The following is a 25,822-nucleotide window of genomic DNA, read 5'->3' on the forward strand; positions in this document are numbered from 1 at the left end:
AATACTATATTAAATTAAACATAACTGTAAAGTACTGACTTTATTTGCATTTCCTATTTTTTTCCAGCCTGTAAAAGTCAGAGCCAGGAGGCTAAGGAATATCTGGATGAACTGAAACTGGCAGTGGCCTGGAATAGGGTTGACATTGCTAAAAGCGAAATATTCAATGGGGACGTGGAGTGGAAGGTATGAGGTTTTTTTACCTTAGAGGACACTCAGTGTATATTCCAATGTGTACAGGACACTGCAACATCCCAAAAGATGGCTTCAGTTTTTAACACCCTCTGCACACTACTGAGAGATTAGGCAGGGGTATTATGCTTCCTGAGGCTGTTTGTCTTTCTGCCCCACATATGATAATGGCTAAAGACAGAGGAATAACTCAGTGGTCATCTTCTCTTTCTTGTGCTGTTGGAGAGCAACAATCTTTCTCCTCTTCTGTATAGACCTTTAAAGCAAACAAACCAAAGTTTACAAAGCACAAGAAGCAGGCAGATATTACTGTTAGAAGGTGGCATGAAGAATGTCACTGCTTTCAACTGCTATATAAATACCCAATGGGGTGGGTACCTTACATCAAGTCCTACAGCACACAATTTATGTTGATGTTGATGTTTTAATATTAATGCTGGCATAGACATTTTGTCAGAGAAAAATGAAGATAGTTCTGCGTCTTTCTCATTGTATTCACTGTTGACTGGTGGAAGACAAAATGTGCATGTCCTCATGTTAAATCTCTCATCATTCATCCATAATTACCCCCCAAAATTTCCCTTTTTTGGCTTGCTTTTTTTTTTCCCCTTTCATCAATCTAGTCCTGTGACCTGGAAGAAGTGATGATGGATGCTCTGGTCAACAACAAACCAGAATTCGTAAAGTTATTTATTGACAATGGGGCTAACATATATGAATTCCTGACCTACAGTCGTCTACAGAGACTCTACTGTTCCATTTCTCAGAAATGTCTCCTCTATGAACTTCTCCTGAAGAAACATGAAGAAAGCAAACTGACCTTGGCAGGGCTGACTGGTCAGCAGCAAAACGAGCAGAAGGAGATGTGTCCCCTCTTCACTCTCAGTGAGGTCTCTAGAGTTCTCAAGGATTTTCTTCATGATGCATGCAAAGGTTTCTATCAAGACCTCAGACATGGAGGCAAGAAGAAGGCTGTGAGTCTCAGCTTTGCATTGTAGTTCTGCTCCCCTCCAATTCAGAATCTGTACAATTTTAAATAGGTCTAGTCTTAGGGGTGGGGCAGGGAGCAGATTTAGTTAGAGATGTATGGGGAATACAAATAAGATTTATATTTACTGAGGAGGGATTAGACATAAAACTAGTGGGCTTTTATCGCACAGAACTTCAAGAAGTAGTACTGGAAGGGCAATTTTTTCTAGGAGAAAGAAAAGCAGGAAATGGAGATTTTCAACCCTGGGTCTGAAAATGGTCATCTTTGTACACAAACTATTCTCAGATTTATACTCTGAATGAGTAGATCATACTCAGTATTGATATTCAATAATATCCAGTATCTGATATTTACCTTGAGATCATTTTTGTCTTTTTATGGAGTGCCAGAACACAGAGCAAGAAATAGGAACAACTGTGTGACGTGGCCCTGGAAAGTGTGCTGGCCAACATATGATAAGGATAATATGTGATGGGGGTACCAATGTGGTATTTCACAGTGGTGCAATAGCTGCATCATCATTTTTGCACTTTGACAGTGTATTTAACATTAAAAAGCCCAAGTACCAAAGTTCTTGCAAAAGCACTGAAAATAGGTTTGGGCACAAGGTTTCAAAACAAAGATGTATCAAGATATTTCAGTAGGGTTCTGTTTCAGACAAACTGAAAATAACCAAGCCTTTTGGTATTTTCCCAGTTCTAATTATACCTTAAAAATTGTTAAAATTAGAAACTAATTTTAAAAAAATTCTTATTTGAGACTTTAAATCACTTTTGCTTTGGTAAAGCCTAGTTAAATTAATTAGTAGTAGTATGTAGTATGAAAATATAAGTTTGAATCTACTCAGGGTTTCTTCATTCAGAAGGATGAACAAATTGAGCTGATACCTCTGAAGTCACTAAGCATATTCCAGACTTACACACTTGCCAGAAATAAAAATTTTCCCCCAAAGCCTCACTTAGCCTTTCTGGCATTTGGCAGCAGGTGAGCTAAAGCCCAGTGCCGTAGATAAGGCCCAATTCAGAGATCAGCTCCTGCTGCCTACCAGCTTTTATTCTTTTAAAGCTTCTTCCCATGGCTGAATTCCATTGTCATTGACACCAGAAAGAGCATCACAGTACCAGGATATCAGCATCACTGCAGCCAAATTGTGTGTCTTTTTTCAAGTTAGGAACAAAGATGAGACTTTCAGGATATCTTTGTCTCCCTGAGGTTTTCAATGCAATTCAGTTGATTCAATAGCTCACTACAAACTGAAGAAACACCCCCCAACATCCCCCAAAAGTACCATTAAAATAAATATGAACAGAATCACATAATTATTAAAAAAAAAATATTCTCACAAAAACCCATTTAATTAAAAATAAATGCACCCTGGCTGCTTCTAACCAACACAATAGATAAAAAGGTAGTTTTTAAATATATTTAAAACTCAGAATTTGACCTAAGTGGTTACACTTCCTCTAGACATTTTTTTTTTTTTTATCAAGTGCTAAAGGAATAAGCAGTGTTCTACTTGAACTGCTCTCTGCATGAGGGAAAGGTTTCTCAAAGGAAAGAATAAAAAGGGGTATTGATGTACTCTGTTCTCGTCCTGTACAGGGCCTTGGCGAGATTTATTTCTGGTGAAATAAAATGCCCTTTGTTCCCTTTTCTCTGAAGCTGTGTCCTCTGTGGCAGCCAAGCAGAGTCCAATATAATTGAAGGCAAGCTCAGATTAGTTAATCACAGGTTTGTCTTGTCTGATATTACACACCAGTGGTGAAACCCTGGCCTTAATCAAGTCAATGAAAACCTTAGCATCGGCTTCAATGGAGTCACCCTTTCATCCAGAATGTTCTCACACGTATTGGGTTCTATCAGGAACACAGGGATCCTTTAACTCACTACAGAATGAGTTAATTACCTTGATGTCCTACTGAAAAGTCAAAGAAATATGAAGTAGCCAGCGAGGCCGAGAGCATCTTAGATGATGTCATTTGCACGGAGCGAGACTGTGAATCAGGTTTTAAATTCTACAAACCATATTTCAGGACAAAACGAACACAAAGCGATTACCTGGGCCCTTGGACATGAACCAGAAAAGCGAAAATCCTTGGAGGGATTTGTTTATATGGGCAGTACTTCAAAACCGGCACAAGATGGCAAACTATTTCTGGGCTATGGTAAGCTCTGAGCTGCGGCCGCTTCAGGTGAAGTATTGGCATATTTCAAGTTTACGAGATGTTTTTTTTTGCTCAGCTTTGCAGCTCAGATGACAGATAGGTTTGTTTCCATAACACGAGAGGTGGCATTTATAGGGCCTTTCATCTCCGCGTGGCTCCAGCCCTCGGGGGCCATGGGGAGAGCCGGAGCAGGTGTAGCTCAGCCCGGGCTGCAGCTCGGCTCGCTGCTCCCGATGGCTCCCGGCTCCCAGCCGCGGGCTCCGTGCTTCCGACAATGGCCAATTGTTGGGCTCCGAGCGTGACGGGAGGCAAACGGAGCGATGCAGCATCTTTCGCTTACGTGCTCCATGCGTAGCGAGCAGCATCACGCTCTCCGAGGCTGAGCTTCGAGCTGGCATAATCGGCTCCTGTTCCACAGCCCAGCTCTGTCCCCCGCATCTGGGAGCCTCCCTGCCCCCACAGCGGGAGAGAGGAGCGCATCTGTCCCGGGGCAGCCCGGGCCGGGCTGTGTGCGTGCGGACACCTCTGCAGCCCCGGCCCGCTCCGTGCCGGCGCTCAGCCTCGGCCAGCTGGGCGTCCTCCTTCCTCGCACATCTGTGCCACAGCACAGCCGTGCTGGAGGCACCTCCACACAGCCAGAATGTGGTGCTCTGCCTCCTTACAGCCCTTCACTGCTATTCTAAATCAGAGCCAGAAGTCTCCAGCCTTACAAGGCACAAGGACCACCAATAAAGAGCCATGGAATAGTTTGGGTTGGAAGTGACCTTAAAGATCATCCAGCTCCAACCCCCAGCAGTGGGCAGGAACACCTCCCACTAGACAGGTTTGCTCAATGCCCCATCCAGCCTGGCCTCGAACACTGCCAGGAATGGGGCATCCACAATAGGCGGTTTTAAGTCCCAGCTATCATCAAAACTCTCATTTTGATCAGCACTTTCTACTTTCAAAGCTGTATTGGAGGAAAGACTTTTCTTGACAGGCATGAACTTTTTGCTGTTGCTGTTCGATGTGTTGCATAGCTGAGCCTTCCCCATTCAGAAATGCGCACCAGTGGAGGGTGACAGCAGCACCCCTTTCAATCCTACAGGGTCAGGAGGGTGTAGCTTCAGCTCTGGCAGCCTGCAAGATCCTCAAAGAGATGTCCCGCCTGGAGACAGAGACCAAAGCAGCCTCTATAATGAAAGAGGCCAAGTATGAGCAGCTCGCTGTTGGTAAGTAATGGCACTTTTTGAATGGCATTGAAAATTTAAGAAGCAACTGCCATTGGAAGGCAAGCAAGGGAAAAAAAGAAAAATACTGTTTCAGTTGTAAAAGGTCAGCTCCCATGAATAATTCAACAGCCTTGCAGCACAGGCAGTCCCTAACATTCAGATACAGAGGAAAGATTTAAAACCCACTAATTTTGGGAAAATCTGTGGCCCAAGACAGGCCCCCTGGGATGCATGGATACTCTCCTGCTGCTTTTTACTATTTTAATTGTCTGATCTCAGTACAAGGTTTGCCACAGTGATGTGGAAGACAGAATAACCAAAGCACTTCCAGGCTCACAGCAGCCTGCAGTTCCTGCAATATCAAGCTTGCTCTGTAAGGGCCACTAGAGCAACAAGTTTAAAGTTTTGTCATTGCAGCTAAAAATAATTTGAGATTACCTCACCCAGAAGAGGGCCAAGTGCACTGCAAACTGCAGTGAGGCTCAGGCTGGTTTCACAGCAGACAAGATGCCCCTCCCTTACAGCAGTCAGAACCAGGCATCCGCAATGCTGGAACACTGAGCCCTCTTCCCCCTTTGCTTGCTTTAGAAACAGATGTGTACACACAAGCTTCTCTGCTGATCTGACTTCAGTCCAATCCATACCTTCACTGCTGTGAGAAGAGGGCTTTAAAATATGCCCCACATGGAAAAAACTCCTCTCCCTCTGAGATAGTTCATCAAGCAGCTGAAGGCTCATGCAGGCGTTGCTACATTATTTACATACAGATCACATTTTCCCTTCTTCTCACAGGGAGATTATTACTTACAAAAATTAAAAATCAGGTTCTCATATAATCACAGAGCTCAAGTAATTTAGTCATGAATTATGGGGCCTGATCCAATACACAGAACTTCTGCTTCTTGGCTTTGATAAATACTAGATCAGATCCTCAGTTTTAATTTCTGGCCTGGATTATGCAAAGCATACTTTCTTTAAGAATGGTAAATACCACAGCAACTAGAAAAGATGTCTGTATATCATTTTAAATGTACTTAATCTTTTTGCCCAGCCTCACAATGTAACAAGGCATAGGCTAGCTTAGGAAAAGTACTGAGATAATCAAGTGAATCAGTAGAATGGAACAGACATGGGAAGTCAGATCTTGTCTGATGAGAAGACCTTGGGTTTTTTGTTTTGTTTTGGGGTTTTTTTCGTTTTTTTTGGACTGTTTAAATTTATCCTGGTCTCTAAGCTCCAGGACCAGTTTCTCTGGAAACAACTATGCCATAACACTCCTCCAGGTCTAATATTAATTTATGTCAAGTAGCTTTGTCTTAAAATGAAGGATTTGTTGTCTACAAGACAAAGCTGAGCTGCTTGTCTTCTTTAGTCTGTTCAGGAGAGTAAGGACAGCATGAAAACTCACCCTTCAAAGTGTAAGAGGATCACCCAAGAGATACATTTTTTGTCTGTGTTTCCTTCGTATGGCAGAACTATTTAGTGAATGCTACCACAACAGTGAGGAGAGAGCGTTTGCACTGTTGGTGAGGAAAAATCAGTACTGGAGTAAAACCACATGCCTTCAGCTGGCCACAGAAGCAGACACAAAGTCTTTCTTTGCACATGATGGTGTCCAGGTAAGTTTCACACACCCCCAGAGCCTTAAGGTGGACACAGGTGAGGACTCAACAACCCCAATGGATGTATTCCCCTAAGAACCATCCTTTGGAGAAGAGACCCAGCAATAGACAAAGAGGACATTATACAATATCCTTGCCAAAGCAGCCCAGTTCCCCCTTTCCCCACCCTCTCATCCAGTTGGCACACAGACCAGCGAGCTGAGGAGAAGGTTTAGCCCTTAATCCTTCGTGTGCATTTTGCTTTTTATTCCTTCCTCGCTCACAGAGAAATATCAGAAAAGCACTGTAAATCTGCCTGGGGCATAATGAAGCTGCTCCAAGATATGAGGTAACTCTTTGTTCAGATTCAAGAGAGAGCTCACTGATAAAAGTTAAATTAAATTACTATTCAGCTTTGCTCTCACAACCTGACTTTTCTCTGCATACACAAAGCTAAATTAAGAGTGATGCTGCTTTTATGTCCCAGTGACTGACTTGGGCCTCCTTAATACTAGAGATGTTGTTTAATTCCATTTGGCTTTCTGTTCTTTCCACTGGTCTCCAAATAACTCTGCATACTCAACATCTGCAGGATACACAGAGAACCTGTTTGCTCTGAAGCTTTGAGGTTTTCAGAGCATTCACATCTTAGGAGTAGCTGAACATAGGAGTATTTTATCCGCAAGTATCTTTTTGTGATACTAAAGCCATCTCTTTTCTTCTTGACTTTCAGGCCTTCCTGACAAAAATATGGTGGGGAGACATGTCTACAAGCACACAGATCCTCAAGTTAATCTGTGCATTCTGGTGTCCTTTCCTAATCTACACAAATTTAATATCATTCAGGTATAAACATAACTATTTGGGTCCAAGAGATAAATAAGTGATGAAAAATAAGCCATAAAAAATATCCAGACTCAAAATTTCTCCCTGAAGTGATTAAAACAGTAACATCACCTAATATCACCCAACCAAATCGGTTTTCTACAGGGCTGCGTGATTTGTGTGTCCTGTGCTAGTGCCTGTTGTTATACTTAAAATATCAATGCCACAGTTTTCACAGAGATCATTCTATTTTGCACAGTCTACAGGAAAGCCTGTTAGAATTCTGTCAGCCCCAGATTCTACACAGCAATGCGTAGAATATTTTGCAGCTGTAGCACCATTTGTTTCTAGATTTGGAGATGTCTGGCTCAAACCTCAATATCTTATCCAAGGAAAACAGCCATCACAAAACAGTGTTAGCAGCCATAAGCCTTGATAACACATGATTGTTATCACAATACACAGGACTGACATTAAATTATCAGTCAATCAATCAATTAAGATTTTCAAATTCAGTGCCTTACAAACCTTAGGTTTTCTTGAAAACAAGGGCATGCACTATAAACCCCAACAACACAAAATAAAAAAAACCCACACCACAAAAACCAACCAACTAAATAAAAATTAAAAAAACAAAAACCAAAAAAAAACAGAAAAGGAAGAAGAGCAGCCAAGCTGCTCAGATGGTCAAAAATTGAGGCTCTGACACTTTAGAAAAACTTCATAACATCCAGAAAATCATACACAAATCATAAGAATTGGCAATATGAAATGACATGTTAATATGAAATACATTTTTCTTAACTCAATCTACATAAAAAGCAAGAGGAAAACTCGTTTGGCAATGCTGACTTAAGATTTGCCTTCGGCCAGTATCACTAATGATGACCTTCAGCTATCAGATTCACAAATTCATTCAATGTGATGATTTCCATTTTTGTCTCCTTTCCCTGGACATGCACATGTCACATGCCCCCTACTTCTTCTGGCATTTCCCTTCTTAATTGCTACTAAGAGTAACTAGGAAAGGAGCATTGAGCAATTCTCTTCTAAGCCTGACTGAGGGGTCTATTTCTGCTCAAGTCATAATTAGTCTGAAGAAACTGAGCATCCTGCTCCATTTTTATGAACCACACCAATTACCATTTCTCTGAATCCTGTGGGTGACTTCAGCTTCCTCCTTAAAAATAAACAGAATTAATAAAGATTAAGTTTATGCCCTATTTAATAACTCCCCAGCAGAACAGATCCAAGATAAGTACACGCTAGCAGTTCTGTATCAATGCCAATTCAGTAGTGAAAAATGGCTAACAATCATCTTTTAACTAATGAGTTTATTTCCTTACAGTGAGGAAAAACAATCAAAGGATGTGCCAGATACATTTAGAGAACTGGACAGTTTGGATTCAGAGAGGACTCTGTTTTTCTCCAAGGAAGAAGATAGGTAAGTTTAAAACCCATCAGCTAATGTAACTTCAATGAAACAGTCAAAGAACAGGACACTTCTCGTGGATTAGTGACCAATTAGTGATGTAAGGAGCAGCTGAAGGGCCAAGAAAGTCATTACTCCTCAGGAAGTGCTGTGCCCTTGGCTTACTGCTGTTGTGGCTCTCTCAAAGGAATATAGAAAATAAACAGGGATATAGCACTATTTTAAGGAGACACCAGTTTACTTTTTCTGAGCAGGTAATTCTACAGAACAAGGTATTTACTTGGGAATCACATAGCATTTCCTGACATTCCCATCAGCTCGTGATGACCAAAACACAATGGACTTTAGGAAGTTATCAGATTACTGAGCTGAACAGAAAGAAGGTTCTCAGCAAAACCTTACATCACTGCGTACTCTCTTACAAAGGTGTACTTACACCCATCAGTACCAGGGAATTTTATGCTGAGTCAGTTTCTCATGCTTTTAATTTATATTTTAACAGATGAGCCCTGAGGAACTTCATGAGTTAGAGGCAGCATCATGCAAATGGGTAACTGAGCACAAAGGTTTTGTCAGTTGCTTGTGGTCAGTCATAGACCTTTGATTCAGAAAGGAATCCCCACCCCCATACCTCTACCACACACTCATCACCAAAACCTGAGAGAACACAAGGACTTAAGTCAGGATAAGTAGACTTTTGATTGGCACAAAGTCCTCTTAATAGCTAAAGAGTGCTAAATTACCACTTATCTTTTCCATGATTTAAAGAGAACTCCAGAAATATGTGAACAGAGGCAGAGAGGAAGCATCAGCTGCAGTATGAAGTCCTGGACCAAGTCAGAGTTATTAGGTTCTATTTTTACCTTTGGCATTTAACTCCTGGTATATTGGAGAAAATCATTAGTTCTTTTCTCTCCCTCCCTAACCTATAAAATAGGTGTAAAAGCATCTGCCTCTTGGGAGCTATTTGTAAGCAATATCATAAAGCACTTCTATATCCTGAGTGCAGCATGGTTTGGTCATTACATTCCACGTTCCAATTGCTATCATCCTAGCAATTTATTTTAACAAAGAGGCTCTCTCTCCCCCAGATCTATTTCAGCATCTTACAGTAAAGCTGCAATTATCTGTTTATGATATTAGCCTGTTACCATGGGAATGTATCTCATGATGTCATAAATTGAGAGGTAGTACTGAATCAGGCAGATAGAAAAGATTGGCCGCAAAGAGAACTTTTTCCTTGTAACAAATGTATTTAATAATTAGCAAGATCATCAGAGGAAATTAAAAACCAGTAAAGAGTCACTGTTTATTTTCTGTGAGGTGAAATTGAAAACATACCCTAGTGTGCACATCCTTTGTTGGAGATCAAACTTCTCAGAGTAAGAATCACAAAATTAAAGGTCCAATAACATCCCTAGCTTACACAGGAGAGCATTTTATGTGGAAACAAATCTCACACAAAGATCAAATTGCTATCAGACTTGCATTTTCTTCACAGGATAATTTCCATTGCCAATAGATATCACTTCATGTTCCAAAACACAGCAAAACAGCTGTAGAGGTGCAGGTCAAATTTCCCTTCAGTTACCAAAATACTTTTGTGTCATTCCACAATGCTCAAAGACAACCTAAATACATAATATATGAAGTCAACTCTTTTTGCTAAAAGGCTTCCATATTGCTTTTTTTGCAAGTTACTCTAATTTAATCACAAAGGGGAAGGAAGCCAGTTCTGTAAAGGAGCGAGGTATTCTTCAGCAGGTCTGTCAGATTCCAGCAAGGACAGTCAAGAAACACAGGCTTAGTACAATCCAGCACTTAGAGACTGGGTCAGAAGTTTAAAGTCACAGCAGCAACAAGAAATTCCACAGGCAAACACTGCAAGAAAATCTTAAAGCCAAGATAATTAAGAGCTGACTCACAAAATCTCATTGGACATTTTCTTTTCTTCCCTATTCTGTAGGCTTATAAAGAGCAATTACCCTTCCCCCTCTCTTTGTGCATTTGCACTCCATGCAGGAACACAATCAAGTTAACAAATAAAATTAATCCAGCTAAATTGAAATCACAAAAATGTGCACATACTTCAGATGTGACTTTGTTTTTCAAAACCTTTTTGATTTGAAATATTTCTGCTATGGTAATGTGATTGCTCTGACTTCTACAGCCTTCCCCCTTGGCCAGCCCCAGCATCTGCCTGTTACTATCTTACAAGAAGCTTTATATAGAATAATATTGAGCCTATTCCCATGAACTAATTTTAGGAGATTGTCACCAAGCATGTATTCTTTTTGGTTTGCAGAGGAAATGACACACTGGAAAAACAGAACCCTTCTGCAAACACAGCATGGGCGACATTCATGTTTACCCGGTGGAGAAAATTCTGGAGTGCCCCTGTAACTGTGTTTATGGGGAATGTTATCATGTATTTTGCTTTTCTCTTTCTATTTACTTATGTCCTTTTACTGGACTTTAAACCACCTCCGCCTCAGGGTCCATCCGTTAAAGAAATTGTACTCTACTTCTGGGTGTTTACCCTTGTCTTGGAAGAGATCCGACAGGTGAGTAACCTGCATCACCTTAGTACCAACACAGCAAAACCTGCAGCAATATTTTCAGGAGATTTACAATCTGTGTAGCTGTACTAGCTTGGAGATTTCAAGTGTTAGGTGCACAGGTGAACAATACAGAACTTACCCTATCCTAAATACCTCACCTCTCTCTCCTAGAGCAAGCTCTTCCTCCACCTCTGTTTTTCCATCCTACTGCAGTCTTAGCCAAGCCAAGTGAGCTACCAGCATCCAGATATTCTTTGTTTTGCAAAGTCCCTCTCTGATTTCACTCCCCAGAACTAAGTCCTCCCACCACAAATAATGTAAGTTGGAAGTTATATTCTACACCTGGAGGCACAGCAGACAGCTCTACATCCTTTTAGGAGACTCTTCCTTGCTGGGGACTGTTTAAAAAATCATAAGTAAATGAATTCAGATTATCTGTGGCATTTCCTAAAATACTCTTCAACTCAAAATATTAGCATATCTCTTTTGGGCTTGCTTTTCTTTAAAAAAAACCAACCAAACAAAACCACCAACCCCCAAAATCCCTTTTCCCTTAGTCTCCTATTACTGGTTTTGGAATGACTTCAGTTCAAAACCTGAAATAATAACAGCAGTGCAAGTGTGTTGCCAATTGTGGGTGCATAAAGTTCTTCTCTTTAGACACAAAAATAAAAGCAGTTAAAATAATTTACCCTGGAAGAAACAGTAGGTGTTCATTAATTAAGCAAAAGACACAGGGATGTTTGTCACAATTTGAAATTATGCAGCAAGGCCATAACCAGAGGAGGACATGGAAAATATCTGGATCAAAGAACATTTCATTATAAGCCTGTAAAACATGAAGACTGCCAGTCTAAAACACAATTAAGAAAGCCAACTCCTTGCTTAGATAATCAGATGTGCCTTCAACTGATAATTCCAGTACACAAATGGCAAATCTGTTCATGCTGTTTAGATAGCAATGCCTAGAAGCTGAACTCTGACTGGAAGTTGCATTGTTTAACAGCTTTTTTTTTTTTTCCTTATTACACTTTTTTTTTTTTTTTTGCTCTTTGCAATGAAAGAGAAAAAGGCAAACAGGTATTATGCTAAAACTCAGAAGGAAAAAGTGAAAGTGAAAAGTGATCAATACCAATGGTTATTTCTTTTTTTTTCAGAGTTTCTATACAGATGAAGACACAAACTTAATGAAAAAATTTAAACTGTATGTGGAGGATAACTGGAATAAATGTGATATGGTGACCATCTTTCTCTTCATAATTGGGGTAACCTGCAGGTATATATTTGCTCCACATGAAGTGGTCAGCATCAGTAGCAAGGGCTGTGCATGTCAACTGACAGCTGACTTTCATGTGCACGAGAGGACAGGCTCTCACATTCATTTTTACAAACTTTGAGACATGCTTCTGCAGTAGGAGCCCCTAATACTGATATATTCAAACACAGGTACTGAAAAGCTCTGCTTTGTTTGTTTGTTTTCCAAAATCCCTTTTACTCAAGGTACCTTTTGTCTCTTTATCTGTTGATAAATCTCACTGAAGCCAAGAGAGAGAGAAGAGTGTTCCTCCATCTTTTGGTTATTTCTCATCACTGTACAGACATGAGCAGTACTTGCTGAGAGCTGACACTTCATTGCATGTGTTCTGCAGGATGCTGAACTCAACTTTTCAAGCTGGCCGTACAATACTTGCCATTGATTTTATGGTGTTTACACTTAGACTTATCCATATTTTTGCAATTCACAAACAACTTGGACCAAAGATCATAATCGTGGAAAGGATGGTAAGTGGGCAGTGTGTCTCAGATAAATACTTGTGCCTTCTAAGAAATGGTGAATAGGAAATTGTGTATTTAGAAAGGAAATACCTTTATAATCTGTCTTTATTTTTACATTTTTCAGGCTTGTCATTTTACATATTCCTGTATTTTATAAGATGCAATGTTTGAAATAGATCATGTCAAAGACCTCTATAGCTGGTCCCAATTTACTAATCCTTACACCTCACCTAATAATCTATCCTCAGATCTGCCAAATGAAGAGCAGTCTTTGCCTTACTGCTATTCCTCCTACTTCCTAAGCTGTGTGCATCTAGGGCAAAGAGCTCAGGCAGATGGCAGGCCATGTACAGAAGGGCAGGGCTTCCAATGCATGACTTGGGGAAACAAATTATGGTTTTTGCAGCAAGTGTGGAAAACAAAAATCACTGAAAAAGGATAGTTACAAGTTTCCTACAGGAGTTATTCTTACTTGTACTTTTTAGTTCCCTGTTACAATGAAAACATATTAGTATTTTGTAAGCAGATTTTGGAAGATGTTGATAAAATATTTTTATTTATTATCACTCTCCTGTGGGAAATGAGACATTGGGATTACAGTTACTGTGCTTGGGTATGCATTGGTATGCCAAAGTAGCTTTTTATTTAGGCATGTTAATCCTCCAGGTCAATTAGCTCATGCTAACTGATTAAGAGAGTTCATCTAATTGTGAGTACCATTACAGAATCTACAAATATTTGATTTGTGACTCACAGCAGAACTCAGCAAAAGCTCTACAGTCTAAACAAGCCCATACATTGAATAAACATAACTACCAAGCTATGTGGATTTGTCTATAAATGCAATAACTGGAACTCTAACATGACATTTGGTTGGACTGGCAAAGGGGTAAATGGCAAATAAATATTTGTTCTTGTTCATTATCTAGCTTATGGCATTAGCAGACTTCTATTGTAAGAGAACAAGTCAGATGAACAGCTCCTAACCCTTCCTTCTCTGCCTGCCAAGCTAAACCAGGGTCTTGAACAAGTCCTGCAAGATAACCCAAGGATTGGGAAGATGCAAACAGGAACATAAACAGCAGCCTAGACAAAACCCTAACATAGGCTCTTTTATCTCGCCCCACTCAAGCCAACAATGCCTCAGCTTTGGTATTTCAGTGTTGAACCTTACATCAAAGAAAGAAACAGTGAGGGTAACTTCAGTAAAGGAAACCTGCTTAAAGGGTTCAAGGGGGTTCACACAAAATCATATCCCTTATTTAATGGAGAAGCCACATTGAAGACAAATCCCATGTCTCTTATGGTCTTTCCCCTTTATACCCTTGCTACAGATTTGCTGAAACAGGTCTGGTAATTCCTAAAACACCAGAACAGTGTTCATTCCAGAACCACACTTACTTCCAGAGACACTGCAGACTGGAAAAAAATAGTTTCAGACTTGTCACCATTCTCCCATCACCATGATCCAGTTACAGCCCTGCAGTTTTCCTAAATCTTACATCATCCAGAAAACAAAATAGATTGATGGAAGTCAGACATCAACTCTGTCTTGTCTGGCTTAGAGCCGATGTTTCTTATCACAACTCCAGGTAACATCCTGGAGCTCTGAAATGCCTATGCTTTTGGGTAACTGTACAATCCACTAATCTAATTGAAATGAATCTACAGTCCCTAATGAACTCTGCCAGATCAGATGGGGAGAGGATGAAGTGTTCCTCTTGCACCAGGGAAAAATTATTGCACTTGAAATGCATATTAGATTTTTTTTTTTTTAAGTAAGTGTTTTAGGATTCAATTACTTCTGCTTCTGTAGAGAAACACAATGGTTAAAAGCAGGAAGTCCCAAAAAGAATCTTTCAGATGCATCAGTTAGCTTGAAAACTGAAGACAGAAGGAACCTGATCCTTGCAGCCTTCACTGCCTGCTGTATCAGTAGCTCAGTATTCATCAATGAGCACTGACTGCTACCAGGATTCTCTGCTGCAGCAGAACTCTTGTAATTCACAGTAAAGTAGTCCATGATACTGAGATAGCTCACAGAATATATGCACTTATAATGTGACAGTCACTTAAGAGATAAAATGTATTTAATTTTTAAATGCTTTCATTTTTAAATGTTTGATGATTGGAGAGCAAGATTTTAATTTAAAATGTGCCTTTATCTAAATGAGCTATCAAAGAAGAATGCTTACTGTAGGCCAAGGGCAACATGGGAAGAGCAAGGTCAGACAAGGAATTCTGTGCATGGAACTGTATCCTATTCCACCTCCTTTAACTTAAACAAGCTTGTAGAGAAACAGAATTATTTGAGCCATATTCATACAGAAAGACTACTGTTCTGGACTATGCTGTCACAGTCACTGCCCCTCCTTCTCTCCCCTCCCCTCTCTTTGCAGATGAAGGATGTTTTCTTCTTTCTATTTTTCTTGAGCGTGTGGCTCATTGCCTACGGTGTGACAACTCAAGCTCTGCTTCATCCCGATGACAGCCGAGTGGAATGGATATTCAGAAGAGTTCTTTATCGTCCCTACCTCCAAATATTTGGCCAGATTCCACTGGATGAAATAGACAGTGAGAAAATTTCTTTCCCCCTAACTTGGCCATTTTTCAACGGACACTTCTGATTAGAACGTGGAATTCCTTCCAAGTGTTGCCCTTTTTAAATTTTGCTTTTTTAAATCTTTGTCCTACAGGCCAAAGCTTACACATTACTGCCACACAAATAGTGTATTTGCAAAGAGATAATGGACATTGTGGAGTTACACTAGACTGTAAGGACTGGCCCTATTTAGATAAGCTCTCAGAAATACACAAGGATTTGCAGTTTTAAAGGCTGGCATACCTGCTTTCACTTTGATCCATTTCCTTTCAGTTTAACCTAGACCCAGATAACCCTGTGTAAACTCAAATAATAAATAACAGCACCTCCACATATTTTGGCAGTAGTTTAATGCAACAGTGTTAAAGCAGTACTACTCTGCCTATAAGCAAACATGTTTTGGAATAAAATTTACTCCAGAGCACTTATTTACTCTGGGGATAAAGCTGCCCAAATCAAATAAAGCTAGTAATTGCTTATGTGCAGCATTGCAAACAAAACAACATAAAAATAATCACAGGACACTGAAATAATTAGACATAAAAGTTCAAAGGCAACATTTCTGATAGGTAAGCAGGTAAAATAAAGAACAATCACCTCCCAAAGAAGTCTGAAGTAACACCACAGCATTTAGCCAGTGCTAAATGTTACTGGTAATAATGAAGTGGGATTCAAACTTGCAGTACTATAAAATAGAACCAAAAAAAAAAAAAGCCATAGACAGAAGCAAACCAGACAGTATTCTTTCATGTTCACTCTGCTTAACAACAAAAAAATATAGAAAAGCCAAAAACCTGAATGACACAAGAGTGATTCATGTCCATTTTAAATACCTATGATGTAAGCATGCACAGCGCAATCAGTCACTCTTATTTCTATTAAAGTAATTTGAAAGAAATCAATATTTCTGGAATAGGATTCAACTCATTTGCCAAAAAGTCAGATGTAGCACTCCCTAGAAAGGTGTGTTTCTCTCCACTGAAACTCCAGTGGGTGTCTCCACTTGGATAAATAACTGGTCAAGAGTAAGAGAGAAAAAAAGAACCAATTACATGGGCAATTTCCAGAAGGGATTAATTTGTCTTAGGGTCCTCTGGGTCTTATTCTGTTTAACATCCTTATGAAATATATGGAAAGGGAGTGGGGTAATAGTGGGGTAATGAGGAGGACAATATTTGCTGACAAAACTACATCACTGGGTAGCAAAGACAAAAACTGACACCTAAGAGAGACAGAGGAGCCTCATGAGTGCCGAATCAAATGAAATTCAGTGTAGATAAGTAAAAACTAGTACCCTTGGTGAAAGCAATCCCAGCTTGGTGAGCTTTGATATAACCACATGCTCTAATGAATGTAACCAGGGGATTATCTGTGGCACCAGGGAAAAGGTTTATAAGGAAAAAAATTGAGGGAAAAAAAGTAAATATCATTATGCTGCTCTAAACTTGTGGGTTTAATTCATGGTTGGAGAGAGACGACAGCACTAGACCTCTAGTTTGATGCAGTAGAACCAGACCTTCTTCCTAAGCTCAACTTCAAGCTCAGATATACAAAGCACTTTAAATCTAGAACGAGAGCCCCCTTCCCAGCTTTTATTGAGTTTTCTCCTCTAATGCACATGCCAGGCATGAGGACACAAGAATGTGGAGGAACACAACTCAGAGGTAGTTTGACTTTGAAATTCAAAACTAGTCTAAAAAGGATACAGCCCTTTCAATACAATCCCCTTTTTTGATGAACACTACTACAATCTTGCCACTAAATAAGCAGCCAAGCTGTGGAGGTCTGCAGTGTCCTAGGGCTGCAAACATCTTGCACAACAATGCTATGTCTTTTCATGTACACAACACAATTATACTTCCACAAAATAAAAGAAAAAAACATGGCATTAGCATTTGTCATAACTACTTTTTTTTCCTTCATCTTCCTTTGCAGCATCACGAACATATCCTAGGAACTGCACGTTTAACCCACTGCAGACTTTGCAGAACACGCCATCCTGCCCTAACAGCTACGCCAACTGGCTCGTCATACTCCTGCTGGTCATCTTCCTACTTGTCACAAATGTCCTCCTTATGAACCTCCTGATTGCTATGTTCAGGCAAGAGTGATTTCACTAAGTGTCAGAATAGAGGCTGCAAAGCTTTAAGTGGATGCCCACATTTATTACCTCACTGCTGGCTAATCCTTTTGGAATACACTTCTAATTTTCCTAATGAATATTACTCAGGGATTGATAGGGAGAATCCTCTGATCAGATAGCTTTTAAGTTCTCATCATCCTTTCTCTAGCCACATTGGAGACAAAGAGAAAAGAAGCCTCTTTTACTGCTAAAAATTCAATAAAACATGCACAGAAGGGTCTGTGTCCCTGGCTGTGTGGAATCACAAATCTGCAGGTGCACAGCAGCCATGTATTTGGCAGACTTTACAGTGGGTGATTTGCACATCAGGGAAATGCTTGCTATCAACACAGCTAATAATGATTCATTTGGCTGAAGAACTGATGTGGCATGTTTGCTGATCTTTCCTGAGCAAAACAGAACTATCTTTCTGAAAACAAAAAAAAAAAAAGCCAAACAAAACAAATGTATCTTTTAACATTTGCAAACTGCAACTACTGTAATATCTAAGAATTTGCACAAACTTTAGATTAAATTAACACTACTTGCTGACCTTGCTGTTCCTTTTTTAAGGTAAATTTTGTTATATTCATATTTAGCTTGTTGTGGTGGGAAGAGTTACATGCTTTTATTCCCTCCCCTCAAATTACAGTTACACTTTTCAAGTTGTCCAGGGCAATACAGACATCTTCTGGAAAGTACAGCGCTACAACCTGATTGTGGAATACCATGGCCGGCCTGCCTTAGCACCACCATTTATCATTATCAACCACATTACTCTGGTTCTCAGAAGACTCTTCAACAAAATGGAACACAAGAGAAAGCACCTGGGTGAGCTGTTAACAAATGTAATCAAGCAACTGTAGTGCCTGGCTCTCTCCGAGGACATGGTGCATACACAAAACAGGAGAGGATTTCCTTTGGCCAAAAGTCACAAAGAGTGCCAGGAGAGGACAAATCAAAAATTAAGGTTTATAATTTAAACTATAAACAGTTTCCCACAGTACATTTCTTGATGCACCATAGTTATTACATCAAAGGTAGCAATTTAAAATGGGTTATAGGGATTTGATTTCTGAAGATTCAACAATTGATAGGTTTAAGGAATAGTTACTTCATTTGTTCCTCAGTTTTTCAGCAATTAACCCTAAAAACAACCTTCCTTTAGCATATCAACTTTTCACTACTAGTATCAGAGAAAAAGGGGTAAAATTTATTTCTTATGTTATTTTTCCTACAGAAAGAGATCTTCCACTGGGCCTCGATCAAAAAATCATGACATGGGAGCTGGTGCAAAAAGAACATTATCTTGTAAACCTCGAGCAAGAAAAGAAAGAAAGCAATGAAGAAAGGCTGAAGGCCACATCTAATAAGTAAGTTATTCTGACCCACAGTAGGAGTAACTTGCAAGCCTTCGGCTTTCAAGGAGTTCAGCACTGAAGTTCTTGTAAAGTTTATATAAATGGTCCAACTGGAATGCAGTTAGGAAATACACAGCCCATGAAAAAATGTGAGAGGCCAGCATCACTACAATGTTAGAGTGTTTGTCATTCTTGAAGTATGTACAATTATAGACCTGTAAGTTCCAGCCAAATCTGCAGCCAAGCTCAATGAAAATCTTATTCATGAAGAAAATGGTGGAAAAACAGTTTGTTTGCTGGGCTGCAGAAGACATAATTTCATCTCCTGTAGGAATACAACACAGAATTTTGAATGGAAGTTTAAGATACCTTTAATTAGCCATAGATGCAGAAGAACAAATACTTACACCTTCATGGCATGGGACTGAGTCTCCATTTGTGTACTTCTCTGTATTTCCCCACTAGAAATATCACTTGAATTGGTTTAGTCTGATGAAGTACAAGTCCTAAATTGTTATTCAGAGGTTCAAACCTTAAGTGAAACACAAAGTAGTTATATGCAGGGAGAGTATCCAAGATAGAAAATCACTTCTCAAAGAAGCTTTAAACACCTATTCTGTTTTCTCTTACAATCAAACAGACTTCAAATAGAGGCACAATGGGTGTGAACGTTACCATAATAAGAAAGATCCATGGAAATGTTCCTGGGCTGCTTTCTTTCAAAATAAACATCCATCTCTCAAACTCACAGAACAGCTGGAGACCAGAACAGCATACTTACATTCCTGGAATATACTCCTCTCCCTCTAATTCACATAGACTCTTAATTCACAATAATTTTAAATGATTATATAGTTTTAAACTTTATTCTCATAAGCAGATCACTGACAAGCCCCAGGAGCGAGAGCTTAATTGTTGAGATAAAGCAATAAATATATGTACAATTGCTTCCAAACAAAGGGTACTACATCCTTTATACAATAAAGGATAAAGATGGTACATTGCAGATGAAGTTATTGGAGGGGAAAAGTGAGAATCCATCTGGCTTCACAATATTTCAGGTATAGCAGAGCCAGAGAAAGACTAAGAGATTCAGATGAACACCACTACCCCCGTGGCTTTTATTTTTTGCCCTTTGGTGGTAGCAGTGTGGTTTTGGGATCTTAGGAAACCTTCAGGAAGTGATTCTTTGAACTTTGTTTGCACTGAACCAAACTCAAAATGCATTAGACCCACCCAGCAGCAGGTTTTTCACATAGATAGGATTGGAAGATGGCCTGTGAGAGGGAAACTTTGAAAGGGGAGCCAGGAGAAACCAGGAAAGGATTTGCCAAGCCTATGAGGAATCAGATGATAAGAATAAGGAACTGATGGGAAAACAAGATGAAGGATGCAGAAAGCAAGGGGATAATCTGGAGGCAATGTATGGAAATTCCTGAAGCAATCCCTTTGGACTGCATTAAAAAATAGATTTGACTGTCAAGCCAGTTTGCAGAAACAAAAGCTTGCATAGATTTTAAGTGGCTTATCTGCATTGTGGCCTCAGTTCTCACACCAGGATCAGTTTCCATTTGGTACAGGTGGGAGAGACACAAATGGCTGGAGAGACAGAGCTGCTCCTTTCTGCCTGATTTTGAATCTGCCCTTGGTTTCTGCAGCAACTGAGGCTAAGTGGCCCTCACCAGAAGCTGAATAGCTGCCCTGATCTGTCATTTGTGAGCCCCTGGGCAACAGGTGCATGGGAGTGTTCCAGAGGTGCTGCTCTGCCCAAAAAATACTTCTGTGAACACCTCAAAAGGACAAAACTTTTAAAGGGGCTGTGGGATGTCTAAGAAGCACAGAACTGCAGTGAAGGACCGTGGCTGTAGTAAAGTTACAAGTGGTTTGTGTTTCATGATTTCTTCTGAGGCCCCTCCTTTTTTTTTTTTTTTCTCAAGGTGTTTGCTTTGTTTCCACAGGGTGGATAACTTGTCTAAATATTTCAGTGGGTTGAAAGAACAAGAAAAACGATTTAAAGTTCTGGAAGCTCAGGTAAATAGTATTTTCTAGGCATTTATATCAGTTTTAGGATTTCACCATCTTTCTCTCATTTAATGGTGGTCTGGCAGACCCTACTTAGGGACAGAAAAACAGATCTGTATTATGGTTTCACTTTCCTTATTGCTTTCTGGTATTAAACATATGTAAATAAAAAATTCTAAACTCCTGTAGAAAGGAGAAAAGAAAATACAACATTTCTTGCCCTCTTCGGTAGTTTACTTGAGAGTGTTTATTTTCTTTGTTAAGGATGCTTCTGGAACAAAACGCTTCATCCTTCCCCCCTCCATTCTTGTCCTTCTCATTGTTTCTTTTTTTTTAAATGTCAGCTTGGAAAATACATTCTGTCTGATATAACTTAATCTTCTTGTACATCAGTTTTTATAATTTTCTAAAGCTACCAAGTACCAACATCTCAAAAGGGAAGTGTCCAGCATACAATTATGAAATCCAAATAATAGCAGGAAATTCTGTCTTGCACTTTTGATGACAAACCCTTGCAATATAAACAAACAACATTTTTTACACAGTCTGAAAATGTCAAACCACCTGCTGTGTAGCACAACTCTTATTGTTTTCTTTATCTCTACAACTCTCCTGATAATTTTGGCCTCACTGAAAGTTCTTTATCTTAATACTCCTGCTACAGTTTCCTGCTCCCTTCTTATCCCTTTTATGGCTTCCTGAAAAAAGTCAGGCTATACAGGTCCAACAGAAACACACAAGGAAGGCTTTAGTAAGTTTGTGCCAGCTTGAGGTAATGCAGTATACTCACAAAAAAGGGCAGGTGTTTAATCACTACCTATTTTGTAGATTTGCTACTGTACGGCTGTTATCTCCTCCATGGCAGAGGTTTTAACCAAAACCAACCTCTTGTGCACTCCACCAGCTCCAAACTATACAGGTAAGTACTGAAAACAATCACAGAAAAGCTAATTAATACAGCTGAACAATAAAATACAAAAAATGCAAGGCAGAAAAAAAATAATTGGAAAATAACCCCATAAGGAGATACCTAGAGGTACTGGGAATATAAAAAAGGAATAGAATGTTCTTACCTCAAATGAAAAAAAATTACCCTTTGTAAAATACATTTAAGCTTTGGGACAAGGACTGTCACTTAGGGTGAGTTAGAATAATCTCACCCTGTTCAAGCACATAAACAAGTATCTATTTACAACAGAGGATTGCCTTGGAGGTCTCTTGAGTCCATGAGACAATCCTGAACTATTACAAAAGTGTTTACAATGCATAACAATAATCATTAAAAATGAAAACTGAGCAAGTCTCTCTTTTTTTTTTTTTTTTTAATTAACAGAATTCATTTGCTTTTAGAACTGCACCTATTTCTGTCAGTTAAGAATTTTGTCCTGTGTCCCAGGACTCCACTGTATGGAGTTTAAATCATTAGAGACAGCAGCAAACTATTTCTCACTCACTGCAGAATAGCCAACACAAGAAAGACTTTGGGTATCCTTCTTAATCTACCTATTGCTATCTATTACACAAAATAACTTCCAAAACTCATAAACTGAACATATGTATACTACATGGAAAAAAGAAGTAGCTGGAAAACTCAAAGTCATGACAGGACCTCAAGTCACTCAGATTTGAGCTAACCTCAAGCTTTACTTAATTCTGTCAGCTTATAGAACATCTATGTGAGTTGTTTCATGATCAGTATTCCAATAAAAATCTCCATCTCATAGAAGGCTTCCCAGACACTTTAATACTGTAACTGCATAAAAATCAGAAATTTAAATAGCTGAAAAATAAGCCTGTGTTTATTATTTACTGAGCAAATGCGAAGCAATACGATCTACAGTCTTTTTTTCAGCATTTTAAAGTTTCTTAAATAATTACTACTTTGTGCCCCTTGTCCTAAGGCTTTTAAGTGAGCACTCTTCCAATCCTGTTAGGCGCGAAGAGAGCCAACACAGAAGTCCCTTTGCCGCAAAGAAGTGAAAGAGAAGAGCATGCAGATCAGTTTGAGACTGACATCGAATACATTGATAATTAAATTTTATTCTATTTCTTCACATCAAACCTTTTGTCCTACTGAACTACTGTAGAAGTAAAATCCTAATCTCTTTAAGGCCTAAGGGCAAACTCTCTATGCTAAGCACGATGTATGCTTGACATTACTGAGGATTTCTTGGTCTTTCTCCTTCAATTTCTTGGGTTTTCTTTCCTGCTCTCCCATAGCACTTGGTCCTCTCTCTAAAGAGAAATTCATGTTCATTCCATGAACAGCACTAAAGCCTTCTCCAGGGTGACTACCACCTTATTTTCTAAATACCATTTGTTCTCCAGATACCACACCCTCAATCCATCATCATCACTGCCAAATTCCACACTTCTCTGCTCAAGGGAGTCTCCCTTTGGAAGGGCAATCATTTACGCACTTAAAAACATGCTCCTTCCTTGGCCAAGAAATCAAGCTTGGACTCCTGAGCTGCTTAGAAAAGGAAAACACAAAATAGTTTCCAAGGAAAGGGCTTGAATGCTGAGACATTACAGTCCTTGCAGTTCCTGGAGTTCCTACAACTCTCAAACAATTGCACTTACCAGCTTCTCTTCCCAGGCTGGCACTGGTACTCCTTGCTGGTACTCCTTCTTAAGGGCTCCTCTCTCAGCCTCAGAGACTGGAATCGCCTGGTTTTGTTGTTCCCATGCCCCATCACAGCTGCTGCCAGTTTCCTGCTGGAAAGGAGCCTTTGCCTCCATGTACACCACATGGAGTGCCTCCTCTACATCTAAGCATCTGATTTCATTTTACTTTTCTTTCTCAAGGGTAGGGGGAAAAAAGAAATCACTTAAGACTTTAAAACAAAAATGTGTACCAAGAATTATCCTGCTCTCTAGGAATTTGGGCTGTTTGTGGCTTTTTCCATTACTTAAACTGGCTTGTACATTTTTAGCATAAAAAAAGCTCACTGGCTTTATTAGAATTTTGCAAGATACACCAATAAAATATCAATACCATCCGCTAAGGGGAAATTTCTTTGGAATAATATAAACAGCATCAAAAGGGGGAAGTATTGGGCTGTGTCTGACTCTGATAAGCTTCAACTTTATTTCCTCACCCATATAATATTGTCTCTATGCAATGTAATTGTAAATTGCACAAAAGCACAAAAGCTTTCTGTTACCAGAGGTGGAAAAAAAAAATAAATCTCAGCTCCGACAAAAATGAGCCTTTTATTAACAGATATTAATCTTGTTATGATGGCCTCATGAAACAGGCATTTGTCCAGTTTATTCAGCTGTGCCCCAGGCCTATGACTCCCATTAGCAGCAACGGAATTTTGATAGTCCTACCTGTTCCTCACCCTGGGCAAGCAGAACTCATAAACCCAGCAAGTTTATACTACTGAGCCGCATTTTTTTGTTAAGAAATAATAGATATCTCACGGCCAGCTGCTCTTGGCAGCAGCTTCTACTTTGAAATTACTACTATTTTCATCATGATCAGCATACCAATTATCCACTGGAATCCAAAAATCTATCCATTTGGACTTATGTGTGTCCACTCCCATGCACTGGAACAACCAATGTATTTACAACAACCCACTAAGTTATGTGCATCCAACTGCACACTCATGAGAAAATACATTCTGCTCTGAAAACTAAAACGTGAGTTTAGAAAAATGGATCATAACTGCTTCTTTCACACTGTTTTCTGCTTCTGCCAAATGATGCATCAGTTCAAACACAAAGAAAAGTGATTTGGGCCTCCCAGTTAATTATTTTTAAGATGGACTCCCCCCCTCCAGAGGAAGTCACCCCCTCAAACACTCTTTAGAGTTTGAGCAAGCACAATCTACCAAGAAACATCATGAACCCTTAAGAATGAATCTTTCACTACACAGTTATAAATACTACCCTTTGGGATTGGTTCATTTAGAATACTGACAAAAAAAATGTCAGTTCAAACTGACCTGAACTAATCTGAGTTTCAAATCATGTAACCTTTCAAAGAATTTAATCTTTCAGCCTTATTTATTAAATTTACTAGCACTGTGGAAAAACCCCACTATATTTGACATTGCTTACAATGTGATTCATTGTATGAAATGACTCATCCTATGAGGGGATTATACATTGTAAAATTATTGAAAATGTTAAAAATGTGAGGTTTAGAATCTGTAAGACTTGAGGGAGAAGTTAACAAGATGGTGAAGTTAGAGTAACACTTTAAAAGGTTTTCAAGACAGTTTTGAAATCAAATAAAATGTTTGGAAGAACTTCTACAGCTGCATTACTCAGCATGGTTCAGAGGTGAAATCAAGCTACAACGAGAAGTTTATTGTATCGCATAGAACAAAAAAGTCTCCAGTTCTGGTATAAACACTTCCACAAACACCCCAATCCACATACAGAATCAATATGGAAGCAGCACCTCCTGCAAAGCACATACAAATATGCAGATCATTACGTCATGTAACAGGGCATTGCTGTGCTTTCACCCTCAATGGCAATGAGAGAAGGATGTTTTTAAACAAAAAAATTAAAGGGTTTTCCTTCCTGGGATGGGGCAAGGAGAAATCACATCCAGTGGAAGACTAGGTTTTATTTTCACTATTTAAAAATCTCTACATAATGAGCGCATCACCTTTTCTCCAGGATTCCACAGGATTTGGGAACAATATCAAAACTGGGAGTTACTAAGAAGCCCTGCAGCCTTTTAGCCAACACTTCTGTTTCTTTGGATACTTTAGCTCCAGAGCAAGACCCAGGGAGCTTTTCAAGCAAACAAAGCACACTTTATTCTGTCCTGCCAGGATGCAACTATCCTGTGCCCATGGACTTCTCATAAACAAAAAGTCTGGAATTTATTTTAGGTAGCTTAATTTCTAACAATATAAAATATTCTTGGTGGCTATGATGCAAGCTGTTGGACAAAAAGCTATCACATGGTTTTCAGGCCAGAAAAAAAAAAAAAA

At 39.4% G+C, this 25,822-nt stretch overlaps 1 protein-coding gene across 1 annotated transcript in view; it reads left to right on the forward strand.

Annotated features, from left to right (window-relative positions):
- TRPM5 (transient receptor potential cation channel subfamily M member 5) overlaps positions 1-22,963 on the forward strand; it is a 35,312-nt gene extending 12,349 nt beyond the window's left edge. The window contains exons 8-24 of the mRNA XM_033515157.1: positions 68-186; positions 816-1,166; positions 3,217-3,348; positions 4,436-4,559; positions 6,033-6,178; positions 6,894-7,006; positions 8,334-8,429; positions 10,723-10,981; positions 12,136-12,254; positions 12,628-12,760; positions 15,154-15,328; positions 17,292-17,457; positions 18,131-18,309; positions 18,719-18,851; positions 20,798-20,870; positions 21,690-21,780; positions 22,796-22,963. Of these exons, the coding sequence (XP_033371048.1) occupies positions 68-186; positions 816-1,166; positions 3,217-3,348; positions 4,436-4,559; positions 6,033-6,178; positions 6,894-7,006; positions 8,334-8,429; positions 10,723-10,981; positions 12,136-12,254; positions 12,628-12,760; positions 15,154-15,328; positions 17,292-17,457; positions 18,131-18,309; positions 18,719-18,851; positions 20,798-20,870; positions 21,690-21,780; positions 22,796-22,896 (2,510 nt within the window). The 3' untranslated portion in view covers positions 22,897-22,963. The remainder of the gene's footprint in view (positions 1-67; positions 187-815; positions 1,167-3,216; positions 3,349-4,435; positions 4,560-6,032; positions 6,179-6,893; positions 7,007-8,333; positions 8,430-10,722; positions 10,982-12,135; positions 12,255-12,627; positions 12,761-15,153; positions 15,329-17,291; positions 17,458-18,130; positions 18,310-18,718; positions 18,852-20,797; positions 20,871-21,689; positions 21,781-22,795) is intronic.
- The last annotated feature ends 2,859 nt before the right edge of the window (positions 22,964-25,822 follow it).

This window comes from Parus major, chromosome 5, assembly GCF_001522545.3.
Source record: "Parus major isolate Abel chromosome 5, Parus_major1.1, whole genome shotgun sequence".
Classification (NCBI taxonomy): domain Eukaryota; kingdom Metazoa; phylum Chordata; class Aves; order Passeriformes; family Paridae; genus Parus; species Parus major.